The sequence below is a fragment of the Anser anser genome (assembly GCF_964211835.1).
Source record: "Anser anser genome assembly, chromosome: 1".
Classification (NCBI taxonomy): domain Eukaryota; kingdom Metazoa; phylum Chordata; class Aves; order Anseriformes; family Anatidae; genus Anser; species Anser anser.
In genome coordinates, this window is record NC_139720.1 from 211,724,876 (window position 1) to 211,741,964 (window position 17,089).

At 49.2% G+C, this 17,089-nt stretch overlaps 2 protein-coding genes across 4 annotated transcripts in view; one reads left to right on the forward strand and one right to left on the reverse strand.

Moving 5' to 3' along the window:
* LOC310894231 (glycerophosphodiester phosphodiesterase domain-containing protein 5-like) overlaps positions 1 to 4,834 on the forward strand; it is a 40,634-nt gene extending 35,800 nt beyond the window's left edge. For 2 of the 3 annotated variants that reach the window (XM_083824095.1, XM_083824096.1), the window contains 3 exons: positions 807 to 954; positions 2,069 to 2,151; positions 3,245 to 4,834. In XM_083824095.1, coding sequence (XP_083680221.1) covers positions 807 to 954; positions 2,069 to 2,151; positions 3,245 to 3,491 — 478 coding nt within the window. In that variant the 3' untranslated portion in view covers positions 3,492 to 4,834. The remainder of the gene's footprint in view (positions 1 to 806; positions 955 to 2,068; positions 2,152 to 3,244) is intronic. The other variant, XM_083824097.1, reaches the window with a different exon arrangement.
* A 1,699-nt stretch (positions 4,835 to 6,533) lies between these two features.
* LOC310894241 (unconventional myosin-VIIa-like) lies at positions 6,534 to 16,677 on the reverse strand. Its single transcript, XM_083824108.1, has 12 exons — positions 16,259 to 16,677; positions 14,996 to 15,149; positions 14,669 to 14,824; positions 14,357 to 14,462; positions 12,957 to 13,070; positions 12,072 to 12,159; positions 11,779 to 11,885; positions 10,672 to 10,857; positions 9,605 to 9,721; positions 8,812 to 8,895; positions 8,420 to 8,539; positions 6,534 to 7,419 (listed from the first exon to the last, which is right to left on the reverse strand). Exons 1-12 carry the CDS (start codon positions 16,383 to 16,385, stop codon positions 7,330 to 7,332), a joined length of 1,449 nt encoding a protein of 482 aa, XP_083680234.1. The 5' UTR covers positions 16,386 to 16,677; the 3' UTR covers positions 6,534 to 7,329.
* Between the last annotated feature and the right edge of the window lie 412 nt (positions 16,678 to 17,089).

Sequence of the window (17,089 nt, forward strand, 5' to 3'; positions counted from 1 at the left end):
CACAAATGGCCAGCTGTTGCTGCAAGCATAAGAAATGTGAATAATGACCTTGAAGATTATTTTAAACACACTATTGGGAGATGACAAATGCATTTTTAGGTGGAATACTGAATATGAGCTGGCAGCCCCCAGCTGGATTGTCCCCCTGGGCCCCGCTCTCGGGAGGCCCCCCCTGCAGCGCTGCGTTCAGCTCTGGGCCCAGCACAAGGACACGGAGCTGCTGGAGCGGGCCCGGAGGAGGCCGCGAGGATGCTCAGGGGCTGGAGCAGCTCTGCTCTGGGGCCAGGCTGAGAGAGCTGGGGGTGCTGGGCCTGGGGAAGAGAAGGCCCCGGGGAGAGCTGCCAGCGGCCTGCCAGGGCCTGCAGGGGGGGCAGGGAAGCTGGGGAGGGACTCTTTGTCAGGGCTGGGGGGACAGGACGAGGGGCACCGGCTGGAGCCTGGCAGGGGGGAGGCTTCGGGGAGGCGTTGGGAAGAAATTCTTCCCTCTGAGGGCGCTGAGGCCCTGGCCCAGGCTGCCCAGAGGAGCTGGGGGTGCCCCAGCCCTGGCGGTGCCCAAGGCCGGTTGGAAGGGGCTCTGGACAACCTGACCTAGCAGGAGGTGTCCCTGCCCATGTAGGGGTTGGAATTAGATATTATCAACCGATTATTGGCTGGTTGGGCTTCCTTTCTGTTCCTGACCTACGTCCTATAACAAGTTAGGACAGAATTGCCATACAGAATTGCCAGCTCTCCTTGATTCAGCCCAAAGGAAGTACTAACCTCCTTGCTTTCCTTAACGAAGGCAATTGCCTCTTGGTCTTTTAAAGGAAATACGCTGAGGCAAACATCACCACCAACCTCTATGTGATCAACGAGCCGTGGCTCTTCTCCCTGGCGTGGTGCTCGGGGGCACACTCTGTGACCACTAATGCTGTCCACACGCTGAAGAATCTCAGCCAGCCCCTCTTCCTCATGGTAAGCAGTGATCCTCCCTTGTTCCCGGGGTACAAAATGGGGGGCAGATATTCATGGCTACCTTTAGAGACCATGGGCTGATTTGTGCATGAATAAAGTCCCTCTGCATGCAGACGGACTTAACATGAACCTGGTTTACCTCATTCCTCTGAGCCATACCAGGTATCATCACCCTCATTTCCTGGTTCTTTTTGGTCCATGGAGAAGAACCCTGGTTGGCTGGACTTGGAGACTCAGGCCTGACATGAGGGAAAATAAGTCATACTGAAACTTGTCTAGGGTTAAAGGAAGGGGCCTTTGAGGGTACATGTGGATATCGCATGAGGATTTCAATCTCTAAGCTTCTAAAGAACCTTATTGCTGTCAAAAGTTCCTAAATCCCAGGAACGCCTACATTCCTTCTCAACTTGGTCTGTTGTCACAAGCCCAAAGGGAAAAAAAAAAAAAAAAACCTGCTGTGAGGAACTTTTCACATTGCTTGTCTGCCCTCTACTGTGCCTTTGACAACCTATAGGGCTACGGAGCACCTGGGTCACTGGTCTCACCAGAGTCCCTGCATTCAGGTTACCACTCTGAATGACTGGTTTCACACTCTTGAAGTAGATTTTACAGTGCTTCCATCTCCCACCCAGAAAACCGCATCATTTCAGTCCATTCTGAGGGCGGGAGTGGTCTGATGTGAGGACAAATCTTCAGATGCTCTTGGACTTGAAGCAGGAGCCAACCCAGCCCCTCTCTGGTTTTCACTTAAGTACAGTTTTTCCAGGGGCAGCCAAATGCCATCTGTTGATATTAATGTCATAGGGAAGCAAAGGAAACTACAGGGCCTGCCTGTCCAAACAAGTCCCTGTTGTATTTACTGTGATGTGGTCCAGTCTCCTTGGCCACCCAGCGGACTTGTCCTTATTGAGACTGATGATTTTGCACCAACACCCACTGGCAGGTGACCTCTTTAAAATGCCACCAAATACCTTAAACACCGTAAGGATATTACTTCACATGCACACCAGGGAGCTGAATTGCTAGGATCAAGAAGCAAGGAGGAGCTAGAGCAGCTTTCTTGCGTATTTCGGGGTCCTTGGTGTTGGACACGTCCTCTGTTGTTCCCTTCCAGACGCCGCAGCAGTACAACATCATGTGGATCCTGACGGACCTGGCCTCTGTGCTCCTCATCTCACTCATCTTCGCTCTGCACTGGTAACTACTGAGCTGCTAGTGGCCGTGCTAGCCTCATCTGTTGTCCCCCTTGGAGGAATGAAGGGATGCTTTCAGTGACCTGAAGGGTTAAAACTGCTCTAGAGGACATCTTCCTCTTCAAGAATTAGAAAAAAAAAAAAAAAAAGGCCTTAAAGTCTCCAAAAACCTCTGCACTGCTCCTGCTTGCTATATATTTCCCTTTCCTTTTGGTAACTCAGACATCACCTACCCAAAGGATTCAGTGCAGACTTGGTGTGTTTAGAGTAGCAGCAGAATCCAGTTATCAAAGCTGGAAAACGAACTGATTTTTCTATTTTTTACTATTTAGATTATTTGGACATTGGATGTAACTTAGGAGGAGAGCTCTCATTGTTAATATTTGTGCACCTCATGTCTCTGTCTGCATATATCAGAGTCACTGAGGAATCCATCCTCCCAGACGAACTATCTGAAATATGAAATATACCCAGAAATACCTGAGTGTCACAGACACTATTTTCTTTCTTTCTGTGCTGTCCAAGACATTATCTATGTTTAATAACGGAGAAACTGGGGTCAGGCTGCTGGATGCTCAGCTCTGCCGTGGTTGGATCAGAAGCCAGGCTGTGCTCCTACAGCAGGAGGTGCTGGGCTCAGCTCTTCACCTGCCTGTGGGTGGGTGGAGGGACCAGACCAGCCAGCTCGGGGCTGTTTTCTGCAGGGGTGCTGGGAGCACAGCTCTGCTGCGGGTCACAGCAGGGGGAAAGATCAGGAAGATCCTGGGTGAGCAGCCTGGCTTGCTTATAAGCATGGCGTGGTTATGTGGAGTGCTTTGGTGTGGAAAAGGAGAGACAGCTATACTTTTGCTTTGGAAGGCTGGAGAGGGATTAGTCAAAAAGGCGCCTTCAAAATGCTGTTTTACACGTGAAACGTGGACACTTAGACATCACAGCTGTGCATCAGGATCCCTTCTCACTAAAAACTTGAGCAAACCCTCAGGTACCAGGCCAGGTCCTGCCCTGACAAAGTAGAAAAAGGGTGATCGGGGCTCCAGGGAGCTGCGGGGGGAACCACAGCAAGCAGTGGCCTGATCCAAGCACTTTGCCCCTGGCAGGTGGCGAGAGCGGAGTTTCTCCTGCTGTGCCCACGATGGTGGCTCGATGCTGGAGAGCGGCACCTACAACAAGTTCAGGACAGGTGAGCGGGGTGAGGGGGGGCAGGAGATGGATCCTGCTCGGGGTCACCTCTGTCACGCCCATGTCGTGGTGAAGGATGGATGGGTTATCTCAGCATGGGTGCAGTGCTGTGGTTCCTCCCCAGTGATGAACATCACTTTTCATCAAAGCCATGAGCAACCTTGAGCTCTGCTTCAAGCAGAGGTTGGACCAGAGAGCTCCAGAGGTCCCCTCTGACCTGCTTTACTCTGGGATGCTGTGAAAAAAGAACAGAAGGGCACTGAGCACTCTCAGATCTCCACGGCAAGGTGGGGTCTGTTGGGGATACCCCCATGCGCCAGATTTCTGGACTAAAGGAGCAGACAAAATGACCCAACCTGGGCTGCAGGATTTTTTTTGGCCAAGCTGTTTGCTTGTGACTGCTGGCAAAATAGCTGGAGGTGTGTCAATAGCTCACTGCTTGTCTTCTGTTGCAGAGCTCAGCAACATGCCTGCTGTCGTGGCCTGACGCGGGCAAGGAGGAGGTGCAGACCTGCCATCTCGCGGAGGATCGGAGAGCAAAGCCTGCCCTGCTGCCCCTTGCTGAGGTGCAAACAGCAGCCTGCCTGGCGAGGGGCAGCCATTTGCCACCACGACCCCGATGGAGATGAGCACTGACCTTGTTCTCCTGTTGCTTTCCTCTCAGTCCCATGCCTGGCAGGGATCCCTGGGGTGTAAAGGAGCACAGATGGGGCTGCGTCCATGACGAAGCTGTGCACCACGGTGAAAGGATTAAACCTCCCTGGCAGGATTCGTGTAGGAACCACCATTTCCCTCTGAGACCACTGTACCTCATCCTGTAAGCCCTCCTGCAGTGTGTAAGCCCTCTGTTTGTGCAGCTTTGTTTTTATCTTCGCTGCAAACACCCGAGCACCCTCTGGTCCTCCTTGCCCTTGGTTGTCCACATCTCTCCAGTCTCCTGTCCACACACTCCCTTCCTCCTCTCAGGTCTGCTCCAGCCCCAGGAGCTCCCCAGCCCCACCACGACGGTCAAGTGCTGCTGGATGGTTCACCAGGGTCTGTGCCTCTCCATAACACAGGCAGGGACAGCTTAGGTTTTCCTTTCCCCTCCTCTAGTCCTGCCGTAAACCCCAATGGGACAGACTTCACCCTGGCTGTGGGTGAGGGAGTATTTTCCACAGATGCTAAAGGATTTCTTGGTGCCTTGGCCATGTGACTACCGGGACAGTAACCAGGAGCACAACACTTCTTCATCGAGCTGGGTGTGAACTGGTTCCACGAGGTGTCCTGTTTGCTTTTCCCTTGGGAAGGTCTTTGTTACCTGCTCTGCATCCTGGGATTTATTCCGATTTTCATTTCTCCCGGTGGCTGCTGGCACATACAGGGAAGGAATTCCATGCCTTGTTCTGCAAGGGAGATGTGAACATCTCCAGGTTTAAGCCATACATTTCTACTTGAACAGATAATAAAAACTTTTTTTTTTTTCTTTTGTAAATTTTAGGTGATGTTTTAAATACAGTTTGGCTCTCCAATCCTGTTTTGTTCTTATTCTAGGGGATTGGGAAAGGGGAAGAACGTGGCATTCAGATCATCATCATTCAGAGGTGTGTTTTTGCTGATTAAACATATCATCACAAATAAAAGGTGAAAGGGAAGTACAGGGTTTCAAAGTTAACTGTGCTGAAAAGCACTCAAATTTTCTAAGCTTGCAATTTTGAGGTATTTTGGAGGCTAGATGTGCGAAAAAGCAGTAGCTTCCCTTGGAAAAGGGCAAAAGGATTGGTGTAGAGCAGCTCCAGATCTATGAAGCGTGCAGAAAGGATCCTAATGATGGTGTTAGCTCCCTACCCCCCTTCTTAATTTTCTTAATTTTTGTGTCCACTGACGGTTCGCTCCCCCTTGCCGGATATTCTCACCAGGAGCCCCGTTCCACCAGAAGTCCTCTCCCTGCTGAGGACCTGGGGGCCCTGATCCCACCCGTGGAGCCACCACCACGACCGCACAGTGCAGGACAGCCTCCCGCAAGCCACTTTATGCCTTTTAATGAGAATATTTCACTTGGACATACGTTTTTTTTCGTGTTACATTGCTCGGTGTGAATACAAAGAGGCCAGCAGATGCTAATACATATGACACACAGGCACACGCACACAAGAGTCCCAGCACCCCCTAAATGGTGGGGTGCACGGGAGGCCAACAGAGCTGTGAACGAAGGGACGAGGGTGGCGGTGGGGGAAAGCTGGCCCAGACCAGCACTGGAGAACATTGCTAGGCTGCATCGTCTACTGAGCGTGTTGTGGGCGGCAGGGGTGGCTGGAGGCTCGTCGTGGTGGTAAGGGGGATCTCCTAGCAGCCCTGGCTGGCTGGTGGACGTCTCCAAGCAGCATTTTGTTTGCTTTGGTGGAGAGACCGAGGTCCAAAGCCACTGCTGTATCCCCGTCAGATGCCGTGCTCCTGGTGGCCTGGCAGGTAGTGCTCCTGGTGCCACAGCGCTGGGAGACTGAGCCCAGTAAGCCCAGCAAGGGTTACTTGAGCTTAACTGGTTAGTGACACCAACATCAGCTCTCAGCAGACACTTCTCACCCCTCCTGATGCCACCTGCCCAGGAACGTGCTCCTCTGAAGCCTGGATTTTGGAAAGGCACCCCATGCTCCTTCCCCTACCTCCCCCCAGACGCGACATGCCTTTAGCCTCCTCTCTGCCGGCAGGTCCCAGCTCTGGTCCAAAGGAGCTGCTCCACACTGCGTGGTGCTGGGTGGACAATGGGACAACCAGCCAGCAGATCGGCAGGGCCAACCAAAGATGGAGAAAAACCCTCTGAAATCATGGGCCTGTGCTCTCTGAGAGTGCTTCAGGCTCCAACCGGGACTGGCAGAGAGCCCTTTTATACAGCAACACACACAAAAGCACAACAAAATCATTAAGTTTTTTCCAGCTGTGATGGCCAAGTCCGTGTTTAGATCAGAGCCCTTTCTGCACATGGGCTTGGCCACAATCTTCCAAGAGCAGGAACTTCGAAATCCCTACGTCCACGTTGAAGCTTGCAGTAAAGATCCTCCCAGGGTTAATTTGTCTGGACACAAGGGGGGCAAAAGGAGATGACATCTTCTGAGCTTCACTTCCAGCTGAGCCCTTAGGTTGGGGAAGATGTGCCCCAGTCACTGGCTGTCACGGTGCCAGGGGGATCCTAGGGCGAGGAATTGTCCTGCAGGTCGCCCTCAGCCCTGAGTCATCGTCCAGATACCAGCGCAAATTGCGGGATATTTTTTTTTCTTTTTAATATTTTAAAAAATAAATAGAAGAAGAAACAGAACTTTAAAATTTGTTCTTTAAATATTTCCAGCATTGCACGGACAGCACTTCAGTACTCTAGCCTGTTCAATCAGTGGTTTGTTTGTTCTGATTCCTGGTTAAAATGTGCTCCTCCCAGCCTGCTTTTTCTTCCTGTCCTTAAGAACACGGTGTATTCTTCTGTGATGTCAAAAAACAAGCCCCGCAGTGTTCATCAGACACCTTTCCAGCATGGACTGGGGCTCTGCTACTCCTCTTCAAACCTGAAATGCCCATAAGCTCACCAAAAGCCGTTAGCATCTCAATAGCTCTCTCTTTACTTAAAATAAAAACACAAACCAAACCAAGCCACACGCACACGCACACACACACAAATCCTCTTCCCAGAGCCTTTTTGATGGCAGCTGTTGGGTTCAGGCAAACGTCCTGCCGGAGTTTCTTTGCTCAGTCACTGCCTGAGAGCAGTGGTGTCCCCTGGAAATCTTTGAGGTTTAAGGTGGAGTCGGGTTGCAGGGTGGGGAAGGAGGACGGGGGGGGGTCAGAGATAGTCATCCTCGCTCGAAGGGGAGGTGGGATTGGAGCCTTCGAGGTCAGAGTCCAGCGAACTCCCTGACGGCGTTCGGCTCATCTTCCACATCTGGGAGGCAAAGGTTCTCCCCCAGCTGCATGGGTACCCCACAGCCCTCAGCTGGCGAATTAGCCCCATGGCCACCTGCCAGTGGCTTCTTGCAGTTCACTTGCTACCCTTTGCACTCCTCTGTTTGCTCATGGCTGTTAGCATCTGGCTGATGTACGAGGTCAAAAGATCATCCATCTTGTAGCCCTGGTGAGGAGAGAGAAGATGTTACCTGCCTTTATAGCACAGCTTGGTCTCTGGCTCATGCCTCTTGAACACACTTGCTACAAGTCGTTAACTTATATATATGTTTCCAGGTATATTTTTCCCTTCTTTTTTTTTTTTCTTTTTCCTTCTTCCTTTTTCCACAGTTCTCCTTGAGTGATATGGCCCTGACACAAGGATCAAACACAATTTACAGCGCAAGTCTCTCCCAGGAGGCTGCTGAGGCTAAGGATGTGTGGAGCTTTGGAAGGGGAGTGGATTTTTCAAATGGCCAAAAATAATGTGAACGCCCCAAATTAATAACAGGACAGGACTTTTTATCCTACATGCTTTGAGTTTAAGATAGACTAAGCAGAAGTGTTTTGTTTTCTTTTTTTTTTTCCTTGTGGCTGTTAGTAGGTACAAGCTGGGCAAAGGATCTTGGTAAAAGGACACCCCCTGAGCCCACATCTGCTTTGATACGTTTTTCACTCCAGTGACATGGAGCAGTGTCCCATGTTCCTGGGTCGGCAATGCCCCAAGAACCTCAGGCTTGCCTGTAACTTGGAAGATGGACCTAATGAGAGCCCCAGTTGCTTGGGCAGAGCCATGGTGTGAGTGCTGCTTGTTTGCTTACTACAGGCTTGTCCAGTGCTACTGCCCTGGGGGCAGTGGCAGGGAAGTCTTGGATGAACTCTGTGCTGCCATAAAGCTCTCCATGGATGCATAGGAGGTGAGGCCTTACACACTTAACATATCCCCATACTTAATATCTAAATCATCCCTAGGAAAAGCTGTTCTGGAGATAGCAACCAGACAGTGCTGAAATCAAGGGGAAAAAATATAAAAATAAAAAAAGAAAAACACACATTGTTGGGTCTTCTATGAGACCACTTTCAGTCCAGAGAATCCCTGAGACATGGCTTATGGGAAGCAGTTTATTTTAGCCTGCCAAAGTCAGGATTTTTTCTAACTGTGCCCATCAATCTTTAACACTCCTTACCAGGGATGTCTCGCAGAGCAGCTTGCTTCCCCTCACCAGGTTGCCGATAGTTATATGGAAGTAGGTGTTGCCACTGCTCCAGTTGGAGATCTTGGTGAAGGGGTGAGTGATGAGAATATCCTGGTGGGAACACAAGACTCACACTCAACACGAGAGCCTCAACCTTTAACTTTCCTTCAAGCAGACCAAGGATGTCTGCTGAAATGAGAATATACCATGGCCTCACAGGAACAGCAGTGAAGTGCAAGACTGCGGATCCTCCATTCTCGTGGAGGACTGCTCTACTGGAAGGTCCATGTGGCTGGTGGAATAGCACAGCCTTTGGGATTAACCCTGTAAGGGGTTGGGGAGTTGGCTCAGGAGCACCTGGTGAAGACCTCAGTCTTGCTTACCTTGGTTTTGGGATCAATGAGGCTCACTCCATGCTTATTGATGGCAATTAGAAGGATTTCTGGATAATTTGGCTCTGTAGTTTGCTGTTGGAAATGAGATGAACTGGTTAGGGGAAGCGTCGTGCTAAATCAGGTGCTTTCCTATTTCCTCACCCAGTATCTTCTGCCAGCATTTGCATTTACATTTGGCAGCTAAATCACTCTGGGTGGAAAAATCACAGGATATTATTCAGATCCACTATGCCATCTAATGAACATGACAGAAATTAAGGTGCCTAAGTTCAAAGATATCATGAACGGTTTCAGCGTCATGTTTCCACACCATGCTTAATGTATGGTCCCTGAGTATGGGGGGTTGCAATAAGGTGCCCAGAGTTCTTGGACTTCATCACTACTGGCCTCCCCTGCCTGTGATGGGAACCTGGTGCCATGATGGGTGATCTGGATTGGGTTCACAGTGTGTGCAGGTGTGTGAAAATTACACGTTCCCCTTTCCCTTCACAAAACAGAGAATGGCTCTTGCCTCCTCAGCAGTACAGCTGCGAGGATAGACCTGAAGAGGACTGAGATACGTTGATGCTCTACAATGCCCCAGTATTGTAAAGAGACAGGGCAGCCATAAATGAGTATCTCAGCCCTTTACTGATGGAGAGACTTACATCCTTTCCCTGTCTTATCAGGGTTGTTCCACTCCAGGCACTGGGACAACCCTGCATACCTGGAACCCCTCCATGATACGGGACTTCTGATACTGTCTCAAAGCTGCCAGGGAACCCCCAGGCAGAGCAGGTACCTTCACTTCAAAGAATGCTGATCCAAATGTAGGCCACTTGAAGATAATCTTTAGGAAGGCAAGCTTGGCTTCTTCTCTCGTTTTGCCTGCGTGCTTATTGTAGTATGCCACGATGGACTGCAACAGAGAGGACAGCAGAGCTGGAGGGTTTGCATTACCTTGGACCAAAGATTTTTGCAGGTAAAGAAGCATCATGCTACAAAGACGGACTATCCTACCAGAAACCATAATTGCTTCACGGTAACTGGGCTTTCGCTGAGATTCATTAACAAACCACAGCATATGGTGAACCTGTGATCAGTTCTTCCTGCCTATTAGCTGTTCTCAGATGGCAAGTTTCTTGGGATGAGTAAATATTAATTGGGCCAAGAAAGTAGCTGGAGAAGTTTTCCAGGTGGAGACATCTATTCTAGTCTCTGCTCCAATGAACACTTCACAGAAGTGTTGGTGGGTCACTGGAGCAGAGCCTGGAACTAAAGTAGGTCCTTTCTTAGAAGCTGTACTGATGACTCCATTATAGGGATTATAAATTTTGATCTTTCAATTTTGGGAGCAGAAGGGACTGAGGGGACTTCGACACAGAGAAGCCAATAATTTGCTTGTTAGACACATGGCCAAGTTCAAGTCCCAGCAAACAGAAAGGACTTACAAGATTGTTTCTTGGCAGTGAGACATCTACATTACTTTATGGCCTAGACTTGTCCGTACCTGTGCCACAGCTCTCCTTGTGTAAAGCGGGGAGAATTGCCTTTCTGCTCAGCAGTCTGCCTTCAACAACAAAGCTTTACATGAGACCATCCCCTAGATGTGTCCATACAGCACTGCATCCACCACTACAGTCACAGCAACGTGCAGCACAAAGCCCACAACGTGTGTGTGTGTCTGAACACATGTACAATTCCTTCTCTTGGTGCTGTTGGAGAGATTGTGGCCCTTTTAAGGCTCAAGAGGGACCATGGGTCACTCCTTCTGGCAACCTGACTTCAGTGTTGAACATCAGACAAGTCACACGAGATGCTGGGTTTCCCCCCACCAAGCCTGACCTATGACTAAAGCTGCTGTTTTACCCGCTTCCAGTCATCTGGAGAGAGCTGCCGGACGAGGTCCTGAGGCACCAGCTCCTTCAGAAGCTTGGGGATGCTGGGGAAATAGGATTTGTCATCCTCAAACTTCACCCGGTAGATGAGAGCTGCCAACTGCAGGACCTCTTCCCGTGTACACTTGTGGTAGCCGCGCAGGTACTTTGGTAACTCCTGTATGTGGAAGAAAGCCATTCAGAAATAGAGGGGGTGACCTCAGACCTTCACCCTCTGGTGCTAAATCACATTTTTGGAGGTCTCCAGCTCCTGGATATGAGGCTCTGCCTTAGGAACACTCATAGTTGTTGTACCAAGTGTGGTGGACAGGCAGCTGCTCAGCTGAGACCACACTTGATGTCTAAAGATCCTCTCTGGCCTGAAACGTTCTCGTGTTACAGGGTGGTCCCTGTGGTAGGTATCAGATGTGTGAACCTACAGTCTTGTTCTCCCTCCCTCATTGCTGAAAATCCAACCCTTGTAATGGACAATTGGAATTGAATGGGTTTTTTTTCCTCCCTTTATTTTTCCTTTTCATTTTTTTTTCAATCTATTCCCCCATTACGAAAAGATGCTTGAAAATGTGTCAGGTAACTATCAAAGCATCAGAGGCTATGATAATATTAGGATAATTGCTTTATCCAGGCAAGAACACAGGGAACATCTGTGTATTTGCATAAGTGTATGAGAAAGCTTTGGGACATGCACGTGTCTCTTTCTTCCCAGATGAAACAAGTGCAGAAGAGCTGCAGCTTCTTGACTGGCTGCTGGGACCATCACAGCTCACGCCCAAGAATGAAGGAGCTGAAAACCTTCAGAATGCTTGTGAATTTGTACTCCCTGCTAAGGCTGAGTGCTACTGTGTCCCACTTCTTGCTACTTTCCCAAGAACATCTGGCCCAAATCTCAGCTGAGTTGGTTGCCTTACAGTGCATGAAGCCTGGTCCTTGCCATACAACCCAACTGTTCTTCATAGCTCTCTGTTGAAGGCAGGACTTTGTTCTGTTAAAAGTAAAACTTCAGGCATCTGCACATACACAGTCTTTCCACCCTAATTCCTCCCAAAGTCTCTGCTGCTATCTCAGGTTCCCAGAGCACCTGGTAATAGTGGAAGATCGAATCTGCCATCGAATCCTTTCCAGGCGTTGTGTTGGTCCAGAGCTTTTTCATGAAGAACACTTGGTAGGTGAGGGAAGGCACTATACCTGTGCGAAGGAAGCAGGGAGCAGATCTGAGAGCAATGCTGAGAGCACCAGCCAGGTCATCTGTCAGGTTTTGCCCCCAGGGCTGGCACGGGCAGCACAACCACAGCAGCGTGGCCCATCTTTAAAAGGGCTGGAGGGCTCAAGGAGGGCTGTGCGTGACCCCAAAGGGAGAAAAGTCACTGTTACCATCTTTCGCTGGTCTTGCTTTCTTTATCCAGTCCGTCAGGTGTCTCACAAAGTCAAAGAAGAAATCGCCCTCGGGCACACTGATGACCTGGGGGCACAGCACATGGTTACAAAGGCTGAGGAAGCAGCGAGAGGCCACAGGCAGGGCTGGCTGTTGCCCCATCTCCTGCAGTTTTTGCTCACTGCTTTGTCTCAATTAGACTTCTCTGCTACAAACTGCTGATGCCAGAAAGCCATTGCCAACAACTCGCTCTAATTCCACCCATTAATTCTTATTGCACCTTCCTGTTTCCCTGGAGCAATTAATTTCCCTTCCTGATGACTATCTCTGTAGATTTCTTCCAGTTGCCCAAGGCAGCTCTAAGCTTGCACATTTTTCTTAATCCTTATAAACCAGCCAAAACCAGGACACCGTCTCAGCAACATGGGTCTTCTACCTCTTTCTCCTGATGGACCCTATCTCCTTTGCCCCAGATCAATGCAGCACCACAGGAACAGCTACCCAGAGGGGACCAGGCTGGCTCCATCTGGCAGTCCCCATGTGCTCTTTAACATTCAATTAATTCGCAATGCAGTGACCTCTTTGGGCAAAAAATGACAAAAATGACAACAAAGGCAAAAAAAGAGTGACTCTTGCCTCACTCTGGATCACACAGGGATTCGGTGGGCCACAATTAGTGTGAGATCCTGCACATAGGGTGGCACTGGCTGCATCACTCAGTCAGCAGGACACAGCAGGCTGCCACAGTGCTATCATCGGGCGTTAAAGCCACCTGCTCTCAACACAGGAGACCTTTGCCTGTTTGTGTTTTAAGCCCTTTGGGATGATTGCTGTGAAGCACCGAGTGTTTTGGCATTACCCCAGCCTCTGTGTGGGTCACTCACCTTGTCAGAGATTTTGACGAAGAGGCTGAAGCCTTCAGAAGATTTTAGGAGCAGCCTGTTGGAGATGTTCTGGCAGAAATCCTTGGCTTTTGTGCTGGACTCCACCTCAAATGCCTACAAAGAAAGGAAGATCATCAACACTGCTACCTCAAGATTAATTTCTGCTTCATGCTCTCTTCGAGGAGCTCTAGGCTCAGATATGTGAAAAGATGTAAGTGCCCACCACCAACGAAAGAAGTGATTTTATGGATTGTGGCTCTGGACATGTGAAAAGGAAATTTGCAGAAGTTCAGCCATGAACTTCTTATTGGGAACTTATTGGGAACTTAAACTTCTGCCAGTCCCATGCATGGCCACGTTTGCCTGAACCACCAGAACCCATGTTCCACATACCATGAGAGAATGGCCTGGAGCTCAGTGCCACTGCCCCTCAGTGCAAATGCGTGTTGTACCACAGGGACACTACTTGGCCAGCCCACCTGGGTGACTGCCATGGTCAAAGGGACCACAGACACGTGCCGAAGTCCCCTCTGCCTCCTTCTACTGGCTCTCACACAGATGCGTGTGTATAAAGCAGCTTATTACTAGTCACATAGAAAAAATACTCAGAGTGATAAGAAGTCCCAGGAGATCTGTAAAACCCCGTTACAGAAAAACATGGGCACACACACAGCTACTGGAGAAGAATACCCTTTTCCCTTCATGGGTGTGCACTGCTTTTCACATAAACTCCCTTGGAAATACAAGAATTTAGTTGTGCCCAAGGGCATGATGAAAGAGAGGAGCAGGCAAACCTCACTGGGAGACTAATCAGTAGCATGAGAGAGCAGTACCTGCAAGGACATGCCTATCTGCTCCAGCCTCAATTTATCTACATGCCTTATTAATGTCTAAGATGATTAATGAAAGGTTCCTGAGTGCAGATGTTATGATTTCTGCATCATCTCAGGTCAGAATGGGGAATAATTTTAGTTTCCTTCTTGCCAGCTCCCAGCCCAGTCCCTGGGACTGGTACCCAGCTGGGTATGGTTTGGTGGACTGAATCTGTCAGTTGAGGCTGCAAATAACTGATGGCCAAGGCCTGTGAACCACTGAGGGCGTGGATGGAGATGAACACATCCTGTTTCTCTCTTCCTGGAGTCAAAATTTGCAGTGAAGACTGACTCAGCACCCATGTCTGGAGAAGGTGAATTGCAGGAAATCAGACCCCTGAGCTCCAGTCTTCTATCCTGCCTCACCAAGGTAGATAAGGATGGATCTTTCTGATGCTGCTGTTTCAGACTCTTCTGGGAAGGCTGAATTTTTTCTGAATCAGAAACAACAGTAGCCTTTTCTGTGATTTTAATAAGAAAATTGACATCCATCCTGACAAAAATGAAGTTTCCTTCTATCCCATTTACCTCATCGGTGTCATCAGGAAAGTAAACCTTGTGGAAAATCTGGGTGGTTTTGTGTTGAATGGCTTCCACTTCTACGAGATGGGGAGGGTACTTTCTGGATCCATTCCTGCAAAACAGGGAGAGGCAAGTGCCATAGCATCAGCAACATCCTCCACCCAAAGTCCTTTTAGTTCAGTTTGGCTGAATGCAGAGAAAGGCTGTGAGCTTCCAGTGTCCCTCCAACTACTACCAAAACATCTCCTACTTGTAATTTCTAATGCATATTTGGATGCTGTGACATGGTCAGGACCTGGAGGTCTTTTGGTGCTGTACCTTAGGGCTTTCTGGAGTCTTTGGATGCAGTCTGCTGCCAACGGGTGATGTTTTCGGGACTGCAGAAACCTCTGGACATGGGGCAGGAGGATGTTACTTGGAGGGAAAAGGCCTGTACACAACCACAGCAGCTCCCAGCCTTTCTCTTCACTGTACCTAAATGAGGAAAGATCCAGGAGGAAAAAAGTTATGGCGTGGACACTGCTCTGTGCTTTGGCATGGGTGGGTGGTTCTCAGCTAGAGGGGAGGAGACGTGCTTAGGCTCCAGATCTCCTTTGCCCAACAGAGGCTAGTGTCTTTGGGCCAAGCAAAACCAACGACTCTTACTTGATGTGGTTGTCCGTAAGCTGCTTCAGGGTCTGGCAGTAGATTTCATCCTTCAGAGGCTCAGCTTTCAAGGCACCTTCAAATATTTGGTCTGTCAGCTCATTGACTGAGCGGGTCCTTTTGGATGGGTAGTCACCCATGTACTTCAGCACTGGTGGGAGGCAGGAGTCAAGGATCAGCTAAGCGGGAGGTCTGGAGAAGCCCTTCTGTTGATGATGTGATAAAAGACATCCCACATTTGACTACAGAAGTGGCTGCAATTTGGTGGAGGGGGCACAGTGGTAAGGCTTTAAATTTCTTTAGGAGATGTCCAGCGAGCTCTCTCTCTTTTTCATGCATCATCTCAGGTCAGAAAGAACCACTTTGTGGTTGGGATGTAGGCCTAGGGAAGTTCTGTGACTACTGTGTTACCTGATCACACATAGTGATACCACTATAAAAGACCAGATTTTCAGCTGGTGTCATGAGGCAGAGCTCTGCAGACAGCACTGGAGCTGTGGTAACATAAACCAAATGATGACCTTCACCACTTCACCATATTGTACCTATTCTGCATGACAACAGGTCACAGTATTCTGAATAAATGTGTTTAACATGGAAAGGAGAATGATAAAATTGCAGATGTTCTCAATTTTTACCAGTCCTTTTAGTTCCTACTACTGCTGTTATTTGCTGCTAGGAGGAAAACTGTAGCAGCAGTAACTGTGCTGTAGCATCAGTACCGGGTTTATACCAACAGAACTGTTCGAACTAAAGTCTGTATCCTAGAGCAAAACCCTACCAAAACACAAAGGCGACTTCCACAGGTTAGATTTATATTTGTACTCAGCTTCTTTCTCCCATGCTGTCTTTATTCTGCCAGGAAAGTGATACTCAGGCATCAAGCCCTGTCCCTGAGGCCATGAGGACTAGTTTGTATCCATAATGATTAGGTCTACTCCCTTCTACAGCAGATGCATCCTGGAGAGTTGAAGCAAGCCAAAACAGAACTGTTGAGTTAACCGCTAAGCGATGTGTACCTGCAAGACTCAGTAACTTACTCCCTGGACCTTGCTTATGGAGAAGACACCCATCAGCTCTCAAGGATGCTCAAATACAGATTTCGGGATCAGATCCATCTCCAAGTCCATGACATGGTCCCAAAGCCCTTAAGAGGGACCAGAAACCTTTCTATGGGCTTTAGTTGGGTCTCTGAAGAAGCTGCTCAGCCCTTTGCCTGTCAGCCCTGTTGCCCAAGGGGTGCCCCAGGAAGTGGAAGGATATCAATGAAGGCCATGCAGGCTTCTTGGGACAGCTCCTCGCTCCCCAGGATCTTCTTCAGCAACGGCTGTTTGATGGGCTCACGGGTGTAACACCACAACTTGTCCTTCCCACGGCTCTTGGTGATCATGACCCTGCTCAGGGTGTGCTTGGGTGGTGGCCTGGTGGCAAAGGAAAAGCAAAAGGAAAGGTGGAGAGGTTACAGGGATAAAATGGACTGTGTGTAACCAGTGCTTCACCTGGAAGGCTGTTCACAACACCAGAATAAAGAACTCTTACACCAAGTGGCTATTCACAGTTTTACAGAGTATCTGTCTCCCGCTGTGTCCAAAGGTAGTCATTTTTCCTTTCCTAGGGCTCAGAAAAGTCCCTTTTGGACCCTACCCAAGCACCTTTTCTACTGAAATAAAAAAAAAAAAAAAAAAAAAAAAAAGCTTCTAACCACAAGAGAAGGGGTGATGGCAATGGGTGGTGAGGGAGATGGGCAGCAACAATGAAAGAATATTGCCCAGTAGAACAAACCCACCAGGGTGAAGACATCTCACAGGACTTGGTCTGTCTCCATGGGCTGCCAACCCCTCTAAACAGGAGCGGGAGTTTTTTGATCAGTCTGGTAAGCTACATTCAGCAGTGGTGCATGCTTTGGAGCTGAGATGAAAATGTCCCCACGTAATTCACCTGCTGCCTACGTGGTCTCAGGCTGTGTAAGGGATCACTGGGAAGGAATACTAGACCACTAAGCACAGCCTCCCACAGATTCACAGATTCACAGATTTCTCTAGGTTGGAAGAGACCTCAAGATCATCGAGTCCAACCTCCGACCTAACACTAAGT

Coding starts and splice junctions, on each gene's coding strand:
- LOC310894241 (XM_083824108.1), bottom strand. CDS start 16,385: ATGATCACCAAGAGCCGTGGGAAGGACAAGTTGTGGTGTTACACCCGT. Junction 14,825..14,995: donor CTTACGGACAACCACATCAA/GTAAGAGTCGTT, acceptor TTCCTCATTTAG/GTACAGTGAAGAGAAAGGCT. Junction 11,886..12,071: donor AGCAAGACCAGCGAAAGATG/GTAACAGTGACT, acceptor TCCTTCGCACAG/GTATAGTGCCTTCCCTCACC.